The following is a 15,643-nucleotide window of genomic DNA, read 5'->3' as shown; positions in this document are numbered from 1 at the left end:
GATGTGTCCCCCTCTACGTAGCCAGATGCAACAGCAGAAGACTCACTGGCTCCAACATTCCAGTGATGCTGTCAATTGTCATCTGTCCTCTGCAGCGTGACCAGCATCCTCTCCGTGGTAACAGAGGAGAGATGAAGCTGGAACGTTGGAGCTGGTGAGTCTTCTGGTGTTATTAATGTCTACTCACTCCACTGCAGAGGGAGGTAGGGAGAGAAGCGGTGGCACTTCAGGTGGCCAGCAAGCTGCCTCTCACACATGTGAGGGTGCGGCAACCACGCTGAGTGCCCTCACAGTGCTGCGCCCAGGGACACACCTTATCTACGCCCCTGGCTGGTGGGGTCCATTTGGGTGATCAAAATCAATGTTTGTATGGTGAGCTTTAGATATTTTTTGCCTAACTCAGGTGATAAAATTAAGGCTAACTAGTTCAGCAAATTGTCCAAATGATGGTGCGATTATTGAAGAAATGTTACCTATAGATGAACTTGGCTAGTTGGCTGGCATGCTTACATCCTTACTTACTAGCAAGCTGCTCCTGTGCAGATAGATCACAGACAAATCTTTCCAGCCCCCAGTCTGTTATTCCCAGGGAGGGGGGGTCAGTGCCCCAGTGTAGCCCCATCCATGCTTGTTACGTAACCCACGTAAGAGAGAGCGCTGTAGTCATAGATGTGAGGATGGTAGATTTTGCTCTGCTTGCTTCTCTGCACTTTAGGGAGCTCAACGCAGGTTTCCATGAGGCTAACAGCAGACCCCCTTATCGGTGATCATAGCATTATGATGTCATCAGGGTATTCAAAACTATTTTAAAGTATGTGAAGGCTAAATTTTTGAAAGTTTTAAGGTAAAACCAATCAGAGGAGAGTATGATATTTGTATGGGGTATTCTTTTGCACCGTAGGCCTCTTTCACACCAAGACGTTGCGTTTTAGGGGACGTTAAGGTCGCATAACGTGCCCCTAATGCAATGCATGGTGGTGTTGAAGTTGGACTTCAGATTGAGCCGAGTTATGAGGCTCTTGGTGCTATCCTGGGAAGTCCAGATCTTTTCAATTATTCGGATGATTCAAATCGGATCATTGAAAAGATCTGGATCTTTAAACCGAATCTTTGAATCATTTTACTAGGGAAGCAGGAAGCAGGGGTGCAGTGAGAGGTGCAGGAGAATGAAGGCACATTGAGGGTGCTAATGGGGAAGGGAGAGATGCAGCAGGAAGATTGTGCTTGTGCACAGGAGCTGCGGTTCCTGTTTCTTCCAGACATCCACTGTGAACCGAATCCTTCATTGTGATGATCCAGATGATTCGACTCACAGTGCAGTGAATATTAATTAGCCATGTAGCTAGGAACAATAGGGACTCTCCCCTTACTGAGCATGTGCAAACAGTCTAACGCAGCTAAAACCACATACAACGCACAGCATCCTGCACCTTCTTTGAACGTCCAGCGTTACACTGTAACGCAACGTGGGCACTGTGAACAGCCCATTGATTTTTCATTACTGTGAGTTGGCTGCGTTACAGGCTGCTCTAACGTAAGCCTGTAACGTCCCACTGTGAAAGCAGCCGTAGAGTTCCTATTAAACAATGTATGAAACATACATCATACTGGTATGGGACAGTCAGTTAGTGCAGTCACGCCAGGGACTGGCTAACTCCAAAATCAACTTGTAATATCTAGAACACAGAGAGGGGAAAAGAGGTGCCCAGGGTATGATAAAACTGCATTAAATACAGCGAAAGTAAAAAAAAAATAAGGTTGCTTACCTCTTGGGTGACAAATTCGAATGGTAAACAAAAAACTTTAAAGGGAATCAGAAGTGAAAATAACCTTTTGATATAATGATTTGTATGTGTAGTACTGCTAAGAAATAGAACATAAGCAGCACAGATATGAGTCTCATATTGTTTCCAGTACAGGAAGAGTTAAGAAACTTCAGTTGTTATCTATGCAAAAGAGCTTCTGTGAGGCTCTGCAATTTTATAAAGTAATGGACAGCACTGTCTTTTGACGCACTTATCTCAACTGTCTCTCATTGTTTCTTTTTTGTTTATGGTTTTTCTGCAGAGAAACGTTCATTAGCCTGCTCTGCAAAATCATTTAAAATGCTGAGTGTATTGTGGAAACGGCAATAATTACAGAATGATGCAATGTTATTTTAAAAAAAAGCCTTTATACCCTAAAATAAAAATATTACACTATTTTTTTTTTTTTTGCTACTAATGTTCTAGTAATTATCCGTATTATACAACCAATTCATTATATCATGAGTTTTTTTTCGCTTCAGTGTCACTTGAAATAGCATCAAAACCTGTAAAAAGCAAAGCAGCCATTATCACTCAGGCTTCTCTGAGCTCTCCGAGCAAGCTTGGTCAGCTACAGTGCTGGCTTCTGAAGCACTTCTCTCAACCTGTCTCTCACTTTTTCTTGTTTGTTTCAGGTTTTACTGCAGGAAAGTTCAAAGGGTCAATAGCTTTGCTCTGTTTCATAGCTTAAAATACAGAGTGTAGTTTGTAAACTGCAAATATTACAGAATGAGTCAATGTTATAAAAAAAAGCTATATAACAGAAAATTAAAATATGAGACTATTTTCTTTGCTACTAATGTCCTATTAATTATCCGTACTACACTTAAAATCCATTATATCATAAGGGTTTTTTTCACTTCCGTGTCACTTTAACATGCACTTGGTCAACACAATTTTTTTTATCTAGAACACCTTTTTTTCCACTCAAGTTTGGAAAACTCAGATCCTCCAAGACTTGTGACAGCTATTTATACAAATTCTTTCAACGCCTCCTCTAAAACATCGCGGTTAGTTTAGAACTAAAATAACATCCGTTCCTCCCCAAAGAGTTCTATAAAAAAAAAAATTAGAACAAAAAGTTGATTTCGGAATAATTTAAGACAATGGCGTTTTAATTGAGTCTATTTGGGTAGCGAAGCCTGATGAGGGGAATAAGCGTCTTTACTCGACTAGTGGAAGGAAGGAATTATGCGGCGAGCAAAACAAGGATTCTTTGATCCACTGCGCATTATCTCAGAGGACTTGCTTAATAAATACTGTCCTTTAGCAGCAGGGCGGATTAGGAAATGAAAGACAAAAGTGGAATTATGTTGTTTCCAGAAACAATGACATCAGAAAACCCTCTTTATATTTGTACCTCTTTATTGGTGGAATTCTGTTTTCTGAGAGGCCTTTGGAGTTGAGTGAAGTAATCGGGGGCCTCCGCTCTGAACCTGAGCTCTATGGCCGTCTTTATTGTAAAGCATTCCATTTAGATGCTTGTCCTAAGAGACGGCCTTTGCTTCTGGTGCTCCTCCAAGTCTCTATGAATCGCTCCTCTCATTATGGAGACAATGGCTGTATTTTTAGCCCGTCCTGCAGAGAGTAATTCAGGCCTGGGAAAGGAGGACCTAGACGCAAGCACTTGTTGTTGTGGAGGTTTTGTATGGAATGCTGGGTAAAGGAGACGCATTCTTCTACTGTAAATAGACTAAGCCAGTCACTAATTGCCTTCGATCAGCAATGCAGGTACAATGCATTACTTATGTTGCTCCTTCATCTCTCCCACCTCTCTGAAGGGATCTCAGTACCCCCCTGTTCCCCAGCTGCTCCCACTAATTGGCATTCTTTATGCATACAAAGACTGCTGCCTTCCTGCAGATATTTCTCTTTGTTTCATCCAAACCAGAGATGGGTAATAAGATACCTATATGACTAATGGGGTTGCGCAAACATTGTATGCAGCTTGAGATCTAGGCAAAGAAATGCTGCAGCTCTTGCATTTGTTTGGCTGAATTCCAACCGCATGCAAACTCAGGATATATGTCCTTAGTTCTGTCATGCTGCCCCTACCTTTAGGAACGCCTTGTCACGCTCAATCATGACAACTCCAACCCTGGAGGAACTGAAATAAAAACTAAAAAGACACCTGTTTAGTCTAGCATTTATGATCACATAGTTTTTCCCCTGTAACACTTCGCAAACCATAATTACTAATCTGAGACAAGCGTATATGTTTTGGGTCCTATGGGGAAAAGCTCTTTACAAATGTTTGTTGTTATTGTTGATATTTGCATGTCATCACCCATCTTCAATTCAAATCTTCCACAATTGCCCTTTAGGGATGATCAATGATATGCAAAGACTTCCAAGCTTATGCAAATGTATGCATTTTTATGCTTGAAAATGGACCAATCAAGTCCCACCCAGGTTTAAATTGATAGGTCTATTTTGAAGCTGCATATATTTGCATACACTTGGAAGTATTTGAATATCATTGATCATCCCTTCTGCCCTTCTGCCCATTGGTGATGATGAGCAGTAGTATTTTGCAGGGGAATTCACAATCACGAAGCATTTCAAACCATTGAGAAAGTAATTTCACACGTAATTGTAATTACGATGCCTAATTTCACCATGACTTTTAATTTCACGGAAATATACTGTAACTTCCTACTTCCCATAGACTTCAATGCATTTGTGGGAAAGCGGGTTTTCTCATGACCACACATTATTGGATTCCTTGTACGTAAGTTTGCATAGCTTGCAAAAATTACGCAAAATCAAGATTACCCATGAAAAGTTATTAAGCTCACAATCATAATTTTAAAAAATTATGCGAATATTATTGATAGACTAAAATTATCCATTAGGATCAACACTATCCTCCCTCACTGTATGTGCTACCATTACTCACATATCCATGATTTTACTTACAGATAGGACATCGGTCTACCAGGTCTGAGCTTGGACAAACAATGAGGGACAGTAGAGGATAGAGGGGCCTGACGTGCTGTGGTCAGTGAGGGTCGCAAAGGGTCAAACATGACTAAATAGCGACTGAATGAAGTGTCTATTTAAGTTAAACTGAAATGAGACATCTCTGTCACTAATACCATACCTTTTACTTAAAGGACCACTATTGCGTAAAAAGTAGGCAGTTAACCTCTTGAGGACCACAGTGCTAAACCCCCAGACCAGGCCATTTTTACTGAAATGGGCCACTGCAGCTTTAAGGCCAAGCTGCAGGGCCGCACAACACACCACACAAGTGATTCCCCGCCCCCCACCACCACCGTCCTTTTATCCCCACCAACAGAGCTTTCTGTTGGTGGGGTCTGATCGCTTCTCAGTTGTTTATTTTTCTTTTTACAAATATTTATTGTCATTTTTTTTAAATAAATAAACTTTTTTTTTCCCCCCCACCCTCCCTCCCCCAGCCAGCCTATCACAGCGATCGGCTTTGATAGGCTTCAGTAACCCCAGTAAATAGACGGCAGCTTCGTCGTCTAACAGTCTACCAAGCAGCGATCGCTGCTGGGAGACTGAAGGTGGGGCGGAGCTCCACCTCCCAAGCAGGAGATGCGCGCACAACCTGCGCACGATCTCCTGCAGTAGCCGGCCACAGAACTTGACGTCAATTGGCGTTAGGCGGTCCTGGGGCTGCCGCCACGGTCACGCCCATTGGCGTGACGCGGTCTTCAGGTAGTTACATCTGATAAAACTGACAGGTTTTGGGCCAGTCCATATCTTCATGGGGGATTCTCAGGGTTTTCTTTTTTTAACAGCATTTCCTGAACAGCAGTTGCAAAGTCTAACTGACAAAATAGTGTGCAAGTGAGTAGGGAGACTGGCTGGTATCTTACTGTTTTGGCAGTTAAACTGCTGTTCAGGAAATGCTGTTGAAAACAAAGAAAATTCTGGGAATCCCCCATGAGGAGATGGATTGGCCCTAAACCTGTCGGTTCTGTCAGATTTTAACTGCCTACTTTTTTCATAATAGGAACTCCAGTGAAAATAATGTAATAAAAAAGTGCTTCATTTTTACAATAATTATGTATAAATGACTTAGTCAGTGTTTGCCCATTGTAAAATCTTTTAAATCCCTGATTTACATTCTGACATTTATCACATAGGGACATTTTTACTGCTGGCAGGTGATGTAGCTGCTGCTTGCTTTTTTGGCAGTTGGAAACAGCTGTAAACACCTATTTCCCAGAATGCAACTAGGGATGCTCATTCGGATTCCGCGGAAATGCAATTTCCGAAATTCCGATCGGAAATTGCATTTCTGCATCGGAATTCGGAAATCGGTAATACAAGTGCGGTAGGCAGATTTCCGCCGGAAATCGCGGAAATTTCCGCCGGAAATCGCGGAAATTCCACCCGAATTTAACATCAATTTTCTCAAAAACTATAAGGTCTTTTTGAAAACTTTTTTTTGCATCTTGTTCACAAGATTCAGTTTAATATACCCTGAAAATTTGGTGTTTCTAAGACTTAAAGAGAGTCTGAAGCGAGAATAGATCTCGCTTCAGACCTCATAGATAGCAGGGGCACGTGTGCCCCTGCTAAAACGCTGCTATCCCGCGGCTTAACGGGGGTCCCTGTCCCCCCAAACCCCCTCCGTAATGCGGGGGAGCGCTTCCTGGTTGGGGCAGAGCTAACCGCCGCAGCCCTGCCCCACGCGCGTCTGTCAGCGCGTATCTCCGCCTCTCCCCCGCCCCTCTCAGTCTTCCTTCACTGAGAGGGGCGGGGGAGAGGCGGCGATGCGCGGCTGATAGACGCGACTGGAGGCAGGGCTGCAGCCGTTAGCCCTGCCTCCAGGAAGACAATCCCCACGACCAGATTTCCGACCATCTTTTGCGGGGGGTGGGTTGGGGGTGAAGGGACCCCCGTTTAGCCGCGGGATAGCGGCGTTTTAGCAGGGGCACACGTGCCCCTGCTATATATGAGAGCTGAAGCGAGATTTAGTCTCGCTTCAGTGTCTCTTTAAGGGGGCTTTGCTATTAACCGCTAAATTCGGTGGATTTTTACTGTAATGTAAAATGCAGAAAATCTGCATCTGCCTATTTTCTGCATTTTACATTACAGTAAAAATCCGCCGACTTTAGCGGTTAATAGCAAAGCCCCGTAAGTCCTAGAAACACCAAATGTTTAGGGTTTATTAAATAGAATCTCCTGAACAAGATGCAAAAAAAAGTTTTCAAAAAGACCTTATAGTTTTTGAGAAAATTGATGTTAAACTTGGGCGGAATTTCCGCGATTTCCGGCAGAAATTCCACATTGGAATGCGGAAATTGGTAGCGGAAAGCGGAATCGGTAATTGGCAATGGCGGAATGCGGATTTACCGCGGAATCGGAAATTGGCATTTCCGACCATCCCTAAATGCAACGAGGTTCACAAACAGGAAACTGCCAGGACCATGGTCCTCAGAGTTTCTTGTGGGAGGGGTTTCACCACAATATCAGCCATACAGAGCCCCCTGATGATCCATTTGTGAAAAGGAATAGATTTCTCATGTAAAAGGGGGTATCAGCTACTGATTGGGATAAAGTTCAATTCTTGGTCACGGTTTCTCTTTAAGCTCATTACTGCCACTTGTGTTTTGCAGGTGGGATTGGCTGTAAGGGTCCAGACAAAGGTCAGGCCCGGAAGTGCCTTGATGCGGTTGAGATATACAGTGTGGATGGTGACTTCTGGAGGGATGGTCCCCACATGCCTTATCCCCTGCTCGCCCTCAGGACTAACTCCAGCAGCGCAGGCACGGTGGAAGGAAAGCTGTACGTCTGCGGTGGTTTTCGTGGGGCAGGTAGGTGTCCACATTAAGCCATTATTACAGCATATTCCTTATATAACATACACATGTCCCAGGTAAATGATCCAGAGGCATCCGCCATCTTTTATGCCACTGTTACCTACAAACCTGATCACATGGATGATAGTGGAAGTTGCGGTTTAGGGCAGTTTAAGGAAAGGGACATTTTATGTCCTGGCTTCGGCGACTGCCCTCTAACACTCACCTATAAATGGGCTGCTGCAGGTGTGGAGTTTACCAGGAAGGTGCAGTATTAAAATGGCTAAACAACTGGTTTAGTTGCCTCGCAACTGCTGGAAACCAGATAATAGCTGGCTTGCAGATGCCTGAAATACCACATATGCAGTTTTCCAAAAAAAAGTCTGAGTGCTGAGGCCTTATTAGTGGGATGCAGAGCCGGGCCGAGGCAGAGGCGAGAGAGGCTCCAGCCTTAGGGCGCAGTGTAGGAGGGGGCGCACAACTCACTCAGCTATCATGGCAGGGGATACATGGCACTGACTGCAAGCCAGATAACTAGAGATTAAGGTGTTGAGGGGCTTGGGGGCCCTGGGGAGCCTCTTAGTCTAATAACAAACAGTGTGTGATGACTGGGGTGGGATGGATGGGGGGCGCACTTAGGTGTCTCAGCCTTGAGTGCTGCAGGACCTTGTTCCGGCTCTGGTGGGATGAGTCACTGACCAATAGGAAAGTTCTGGTGCTAAGTTTACTTTATATTCATAGGGTGCTGAGCAGGGGGTGGAGCTTCCAAGAGGCAAAAAACCCACACACAAACAACCAGGAGCACCAATATACAGTAGATACTTATAAAACCATTTTGAAAGTCAAGCAGGGTGTGGAGTTAACCCCCGTGCAGAACACAAAAATGGGCGAAGTCATGTATCAGAACGTGGGTGTGGTCATGGAACCCACCCTGTAGGCTACCGGGGAGCCCACCCTGTAGGTAGCCAGAGAGCCCGTGTGTAACGATTGGTGTCAGCAAGAACAGATTACTCTGATTATTGGTGATCTGCAGTATCACCAATAATACAGACGCTATACCTGATTATGTGTGATCTGCAGAATCACCAATAATACTGGGATAGCCAGGACCAGGACAACCAATGTGAGGGTATGTGTTTGGTGCAACAGCAATGACAGAGATATTCGCTATTCCCAGAGGAGCTGGGAGATAGGATATATCTATGTAACACAGGAATACAAACTCCAGCAAGCTGGAGATACAGATAGTAGTGAAATAGTTCACCCGAGGAGCGGGTGGAACTATGTTACAACAATGTACTGATCACCCGAGGAATGGGTGATTCAGACTGTACTGTAGCCACTATTACCTGAGGAGCAGGTAGAGGAGATAGAACTGTAGTGACTATTCACCCGAGGAGCAGGTGATTCAGACTGTACTGCAGCTACTGACCACCTGAGGAGCAGGTGATTCAGATAGTACTGCAGCTAGTAATCTCCTGAGAAGCAGGGGATTCAGACTGTACTGCAGTTACTGAACACCTGAGGAGCAGGTGATTCAGACTGTACTGCAGCTACTGACCACCTGAGGAGCAGGTGATTCAGACTGTACTGCAGCTACTGACCACCTGAGGAGCAGGTGATTCAGATAGTACTGCAGCTAGTATTCACCAGAGATGTAGGTGATACTGGCAGAGAATCCCTCACCAGTGACTAGGCTCACTGGTGAGGATAGGAGAGTCAGACAAGCAGGTTTGGCAACGAGCGGACAGATACGGTAAAAAGACAGAAAGCTAGATCAGAGTAGAGTTTCAGGCAGAGTCGGCAACTATATCAGATAGGCAACGGTACAGGATCAGAAAACAGAAGAGTAGTCAGGCTAGCAGAAGGTCATAACAAATAATACAATTCAATTAGTACTTTAAGCTATCAACAGAATCTGGCTAAGTGTGGATCCCCAGCTCCAGCTGGTTTTAGCACACTTTGGGATCTGACTAGGTCTGAGTGCTAACACGTAGCATTTGCAACAGCAGACGCGGATCAACTGAATGACCTGTCCTATATATACTGCAAGCGCTCCACAGCGCCGCCCCAGTCACTCAGCCAATCCGGAGCATAGCTGGAGTCAGCTGATCGCCTGATCAGCTGACTCTCCTTCTAGTTGCATAAAGGACCTGTCGCCTGGCGCGCGTGAGCGTAGCCCTTAGTCTGTGAGCAATGGAAGGACTAGTCAAAGCACCAGCGTGTAACTGCGAGGCGGAAACCGCCGGCTGAGACGCGGAGATAGCCGCCATGCCACTTGCTGTTGCGGCCGTATCTCCGCTATTCATTACAGTACCCCCCCCCCCCCTGAGGAGTGGACCCCGGACACTTCCTACCCGGTTTCTCCAGGTGTAACTCATGAAACTCCTTCTTTAACTCCTCCGCATGCATGCGACAATCCGGCACCCAAGTGCTCTCCTCTAGGCCATACCCCTTCCAATGGACCAGGTACTGTACAGAATTCTGCACCAATCGAGAATCCAAAATCTTCTCGATCTCATACTCAGGCTGGTCGTTAATCATTACGGGGGGGTGAGGAATCCACATGCACCGCAGGCTTAAGCAAGGAAACATGGAATGATCTCACACCTCTCATGCTGGCTGGGAGATCAATCACATAAGTCACATCATTAATCTTTTTGGACACAGGGTATGGGCCTATGAATCTGGGTCCTAACTTGGGTGATGGTTGTTTCAATGCTAGATGTTGAGTAGACACCCACACTTTATCTCCTGGGGAAAACTTCCACTCTTCAGATCGTCTCTTATCTGCCTGTTTATTCTGTCTGGAAGGCTTTCGCCAGATTTCTCTTTACTAACAGCCAAATCTCCCTCAAAGCCCTTTGCCAATCTTCTAGGGCCGGAAAGGAAGAAGATGCCACTGGCAAAGGAGAAAACTTAGGAGATCTCCCCGAGACCACTTGAAATGGAGAAAATCCTGACGAAGAACTCTTCAGATTATTATGCGCAAACTCCGCAAATGGCAGGAACTTTACCCAATCTGATTGCGCATCTGACACATAACATCTAAGAAATTGTTCCAAAGACTGGTTAACCCTTTCGGTCTGTCCATTGGTCTGTGGGTGGTAGCCTGATGAAAATGAAAGGTTCATATTGAGCTGACGGCAAAAAGCTCTCCAGAATTTCGACACAAACTGGACTCCCCTATCTGACACTACATTCTCCGGAATGCCATGCAGCCGGAAAATGTGCCGGATGAAGATCAGCCAATTCCCGGGCTGAGGGGAGTCCTTTCAGAGGTACGAAATGAGCCATTTTACTGAACCTATCAACTACCACCCAGATGACCGTCTTGCCCTCAGAGCTAGGGAGTTCTCCCACAAAGTCCATGGACAAGTGAGTCCAGGGTTCATTTGGCACTGGTAGAGACTGGAGTGTACCCACCGGTGCCTGGCGAGATGGTTTACTTCTGGCACACACAGAGCATTCCCTTACAAACTCCTTGCAATCAAGTGCCAAGGACGGCCACCATACACATCTAGCCAATAGGTCTTGAGTTCGAGCAGCTCCGGGATGCCCTGCATTCTTATGGGTATGGAATAATTGCAAGAGTTGTGAGCGAAAGGGAAGTGGCACAAAGAGAACCCCCTCTGGCTTCCCTTCTGGGATATCCTGTTGATAAGGCCCTAAGGTAACTGCCCAATCCTCCCAGGGTTCCGTGGCTGCTACCACCAGTTTCGGAGGTAAGATGGTCTCAGGGGTTGTAGGTTGAACTGTCTCTGGCTCGAAGCACCTAGACAATGCATCGGCTTTGACATTCTTACTTCCTGGGGTGTACGTGATCACGAATCTGAACCTTGAAAAGAACAGGGACCAGCGGGCCTGTCGGGGACTACGTCTTTTGGCCCCTTCAATGTACTCCAAGTTTTTATAATCAGTATAAACTGTAATTGTATGTTCTGCCCCTTCAAGCCAATGGCACCACTCTTCAAAGGCTAACTTAATGGCCAGAAGCTCCCGATTGCCTATATCGTAGTTCCTCTCAGCTGGAGATAACCTACGAGAGAAGAAGGCACAGGGATGGAGTTTGCCTTGTAAGCCAGAGCGCTGAGACAGTACAGCCCCAACCCCAATCTCTGATGCATCTACCTCAACGATGAAAGGGAAGGTGACATCTACGTGTCTCAGAATGGGAGCAGAACAGAATAGCTTTTTAAGCGTAGCAAAGGCAGACTGTGCCTCTGCTGACCAATGGTAAGTGTCAGCCCCCTTTTTGGTAAGGTTGGTTAGGGGTGATACTACAGAGGAAAACCCTTTGATGAACTTCCTGTAGTAATTGGCGAAACCAAGAAATCTCTGGAGTGCCTTCAAACCTACAGGTTGCGGCCACTCCAACACAGCAGAGACTTTTTCAGGATCCATGGAAAGGCCTGAAGTGGAAATAATATACCCCAAAAAAGGGACTTGAGTGACCTCGAAGAGGCATTTCTCTAACTTGGCGTACAATGAGTTCTGCCTTAATTTGCGTAACACAAACTTCACATGTTTACGATGTTCCATTAGGTTGGGGGAAAAGATCAGTATATCGTCCAAATATACAAGCACGAATTTTCCCAGAACCTCCCTAAAAATTTCATTAATCAATTCTTGGAAGACGGCAGGCGCGTTACACAACCCGAAGGGCATCACCAGATACTCGTAGTGCCCGTCGGGCGTGTTGAACGCCGTCTTCCATTCGTCACCGTCCCTAATGCGTACCAGGTTGTATGCCCCTCGAAGATCCAGTTTAGAGAAAATACTGGCATTGGTTACCTGAGCAAACAGATTGTCTATCAAAGGCAGTGAATAGCGATTTTTCACTGTGATCTTATTTAACCCCCGATAGTCAATACAAGGTCTGAGCCCACTGTCCTTCTTCTGCCCGAAAAAGAACCCAGCGGAACCCAGCCCCCGCTGGAGATCTGGAAGGACGGATGAAGCCCTTGGCTAAATTTTCCTTAATGTACTCCTGCATAGCCAGCTTCTCAGGCCCAGACAAATTATAGAGATGGCCTCTAGGTGGCATACAACCTGATCTTAATTCAATGGGACAATCAAAACTTCGATGAGGTGGGAGTTTGTCTGCTGATTTGGGACAAAACACGTCTGAAAACTCTGCGTACTGTACTGGCACCCCTTTCACCTGAACCTTGGTGGCACAAACAGCAACTCTCTCCAAACAATGATGATGACAATGGGTTTACCAGCTCTGTAGCTGACCGGAAGCCCAGTCAATCTGAGGGGAGTGTAGTTGCAACCAGGGCATACCGAGGATTATGGTAGAAGTTGCCATTTGCAGGACAAAGAACTGTAATTTCTCCTTATGTAGCACCCCTATAGTACATGACAACAAGGGAGTCTGGGAGAGAGGCTGTCTACACTGTAACGGAGAATCATCTACCGCTGTGACTAGAATCTGGCAATCCAGCGAGAGTAAAGGAATACCCAATTTTTCACAAAGTCATAGTCTATAAAATTAGCTGCAGGGCCCAAGTCCACGAATGTCTCTGTGGCTGTGGCCCGACCCTCCCAGGTAATGGAGCAAGGGAGGAGCAAACGGTTATTGATTAGAGGTAGAAACGGCTCGCCTAGGGTATTACCTCTGACTACACCTAGGAGGCAGCGTTTCCCGACTTCTTAGGACAATTCTGGACAATGTGACCCTCCTCAGCACAGTATAGACAGAGTCTTTCTGACTTTCTGCGATTCTTTTCCACTTGCGTTAACCTAGAGTGACCGACCTACATCGGTTCATCTTGAGGTGACGAGGGTGGAGAAGAGGCGTAAGAAACAGATCTTATAGCGTTTCTCCCATGGGTCTGTCTCTGATAGCGAAGGCGGCGATCAACCCGTACCGCCAACGAAATTGCTTCGTCTAGGGATTTAGGCTCAGGATGCCCCGACATCAAATCAGAAACTGCATCAGATAATCCTGACAGGAAACAGTCTAGCTGATACAGCCCACCTCCTAAACTCTGCGGCATAAACCTCCACTGGATTACGACCCTGCCTGAGGGTCTTTAGTTTCCTTGCAGCCGTGATAGCAATATCCGGATCATCGTATATAACGGCCATGGCCTTAAAAAACTCCTGAACTGAGGATAAGGCCTTATGCTCAGCCTGCAGACTATATGCCCACGTTTGTGAATCTCCTGACAGAAGGGTCTTTATAAATGTTACCCTCTGGTTTTTAGATCCCACACATTTCCTAAAATTCTGAAAGTCAGATCTATGCCCAGAAAACTTTTCAGGTACGGATTAGTGTTGGGCGAACAGTGTTCGCCACTGTTCGGGTTCTGCAGAACATCACCCTGTTCGGGTGATGTTCGAGTTAGTTCGGGTTCGCCCGAACTACTCAATGATCCCCGAACAGGACCCCTGTTCGGCCGAACAGGGCCCTGTTCGCCCGAATACGGCCCCCCTATGGGGTCGCAGGCATAAGGGGGGAGCATGCCCCGATCGCGGGGTCACGTGTACCCTCGTATGCGTCATCACGTAGAGGACGTGAGGTCAGAGAAAGGGCGGAAGTACCACAAGGGTACTACCGCTGAACCGCCCGCTGCCCGGCCTCAAGTTCAACGCGTCTCCTAGTAGTCAGTCACTGCCAGCCAGCCAGCCACAGCAGGTACTATTAACTTTCCGCAAACGTTTTTTATGGGGAAGCGGGTAGAGGGGGGAGCGCTAGCGGAGGGGGTGGGGGGAATTTCCGACCCCCCCCCCCCCCGCGATCGGGGCATGCTCCCCCCTTATGCCTGCGACCCTATAGGGCCCCCAAAAGCGGCATGTTCGGGGGTCCCATTGACTTCCATTTGGTTCGGGCCGAACATGCCGAACATCTGGCCCATGTTCGGCCTGTTCGGCCCAAACCCGAACATCCAGGTGTTCGCCCAACACTAGTACGGATATACGAAGGTCCGTGACTAGAGGGGATCGCACTGCATCAACGGTAGTTTGAAGCACCTGTACAGTCCCAGACAGTTGTGTAATCTGAGACTGTTGGGTATTAGTCACCCCGGTAAGATTGTTTTCCGCGGTGGTCAGTACTTCAACTTGGTCACGCAGTGCGTCCATAATTTTTTGGTCTGCTGTTCTGTAACGATTGGTGTCAGCAAGAACAGATTTCTCTGATTATTGGTGATCTGCAGTATCACCAATAATACAGACGCTATACCTGATTATGTGTGATCTGCAGAATCACCAATAATACTGGGATAGCCAGGACCAGGACAACCAATGTGAGGGTATGTGTTTGGTACAACAGTAATGACAGAGATATTTGCTATTCCCAGAGGAGCTGGAGATAGGATATATCTATGTAACACAGGAATACAAACTCCAGCAAGCTGGAGATACAGATAGTAGTGAAATAGTTCACCCGAGGAGCGGGTGGAACTATGTTACAACAATGCACTGATCACCCGAGGAATGGGTGATTCAGACTGTACTGTAGCCACTATTACCTGAGGAGCAGGTAGAGGAGATAGAACTGTAGTGACTATTCACCTGAGGAGCAGGTGATTCAGACTGTACTGCAGCTACTGACCACCTGAGGAGCAGGTGATTCAGATAGTACTGCAGCTAGTAATCTCCTGAGAAGCAGGGGATTCAGACTGTACTGCAGTTACTGAACACCTGAGGAGCAGGTGATTCAGACTGTACTGCAGCTACTGACCACCTGAGGAGCAGGTGATTCAGACTGTACTGCAGCTACTGACCACCTGAGGAGCAGGTGATTCAGATAGTACTGCAGCTAGTATTCACCAGAGATGTAGGTGATACTGGCAGAGAATCCCTCACCAGTGACTAGGCTCACTGGTGAGGATAGGAGAGTCAGACAAGCAGGTTTGGCAACGAGCGGACAGATACGGTACAAAGACAGAAAGCTAGATCAGAGTAGAGTTTCAGGCAGAGTCGGCAACTATATCAGATAGGCAACGGTACAGGATCAGAAAACAGAAGAGTAGTCAGGCTAGCAGAAGGTCATAACAAATAATACAATTCAATTAGTACTTTAAGCTATCAACAGAATCTGGCTAA

General features: G+C 46.3%; 1 protein-coding gene across 2 annotated transcripts in view; it reads left to right on the top strand.

The window, feature by feature from the left end:
* Nucleotides 1-15,643, top strand: part of KBTBD12 (kelch repeat and BTB domain containing 12) — a 161,920-nt gene that overhangs the window by 67,254 nt on the left and 79,023 nt on the right. For both annotated transcript variants that reach the window (XM_068251530.1, XM_068251531.1), the window contains exon 5: nt 7,403-7,600. In XM_068251530.1, the coding sequence (XP_068107631.1) occupies nt 7,403-7,600 (198 nt within the window). The remainder of the gene's footprint in view (nt 1-7,402; nt 7,601-15,643) is intronic.

This window comes from Hyperolius riggenbachi, chromosome 9 (genome assembly GCF_040937935.1).
Source record: "Hyperolius riggenbachi isolate aHypRig1 chromosome 9, aHypRig1.pri, whole genome shotgun sequence".
In the NCBI taxonomy this organism is placed as follows: domain Eukaryota; kingdom Metazoa; phylum Chordata; class Amphibia; order Anura; family Hyperoliidae; genus Hyperolius; species Hyperolius riggenbachi.
This window is presented reverse-complemented; position numbering and strand designations above follow the sequence as displayed.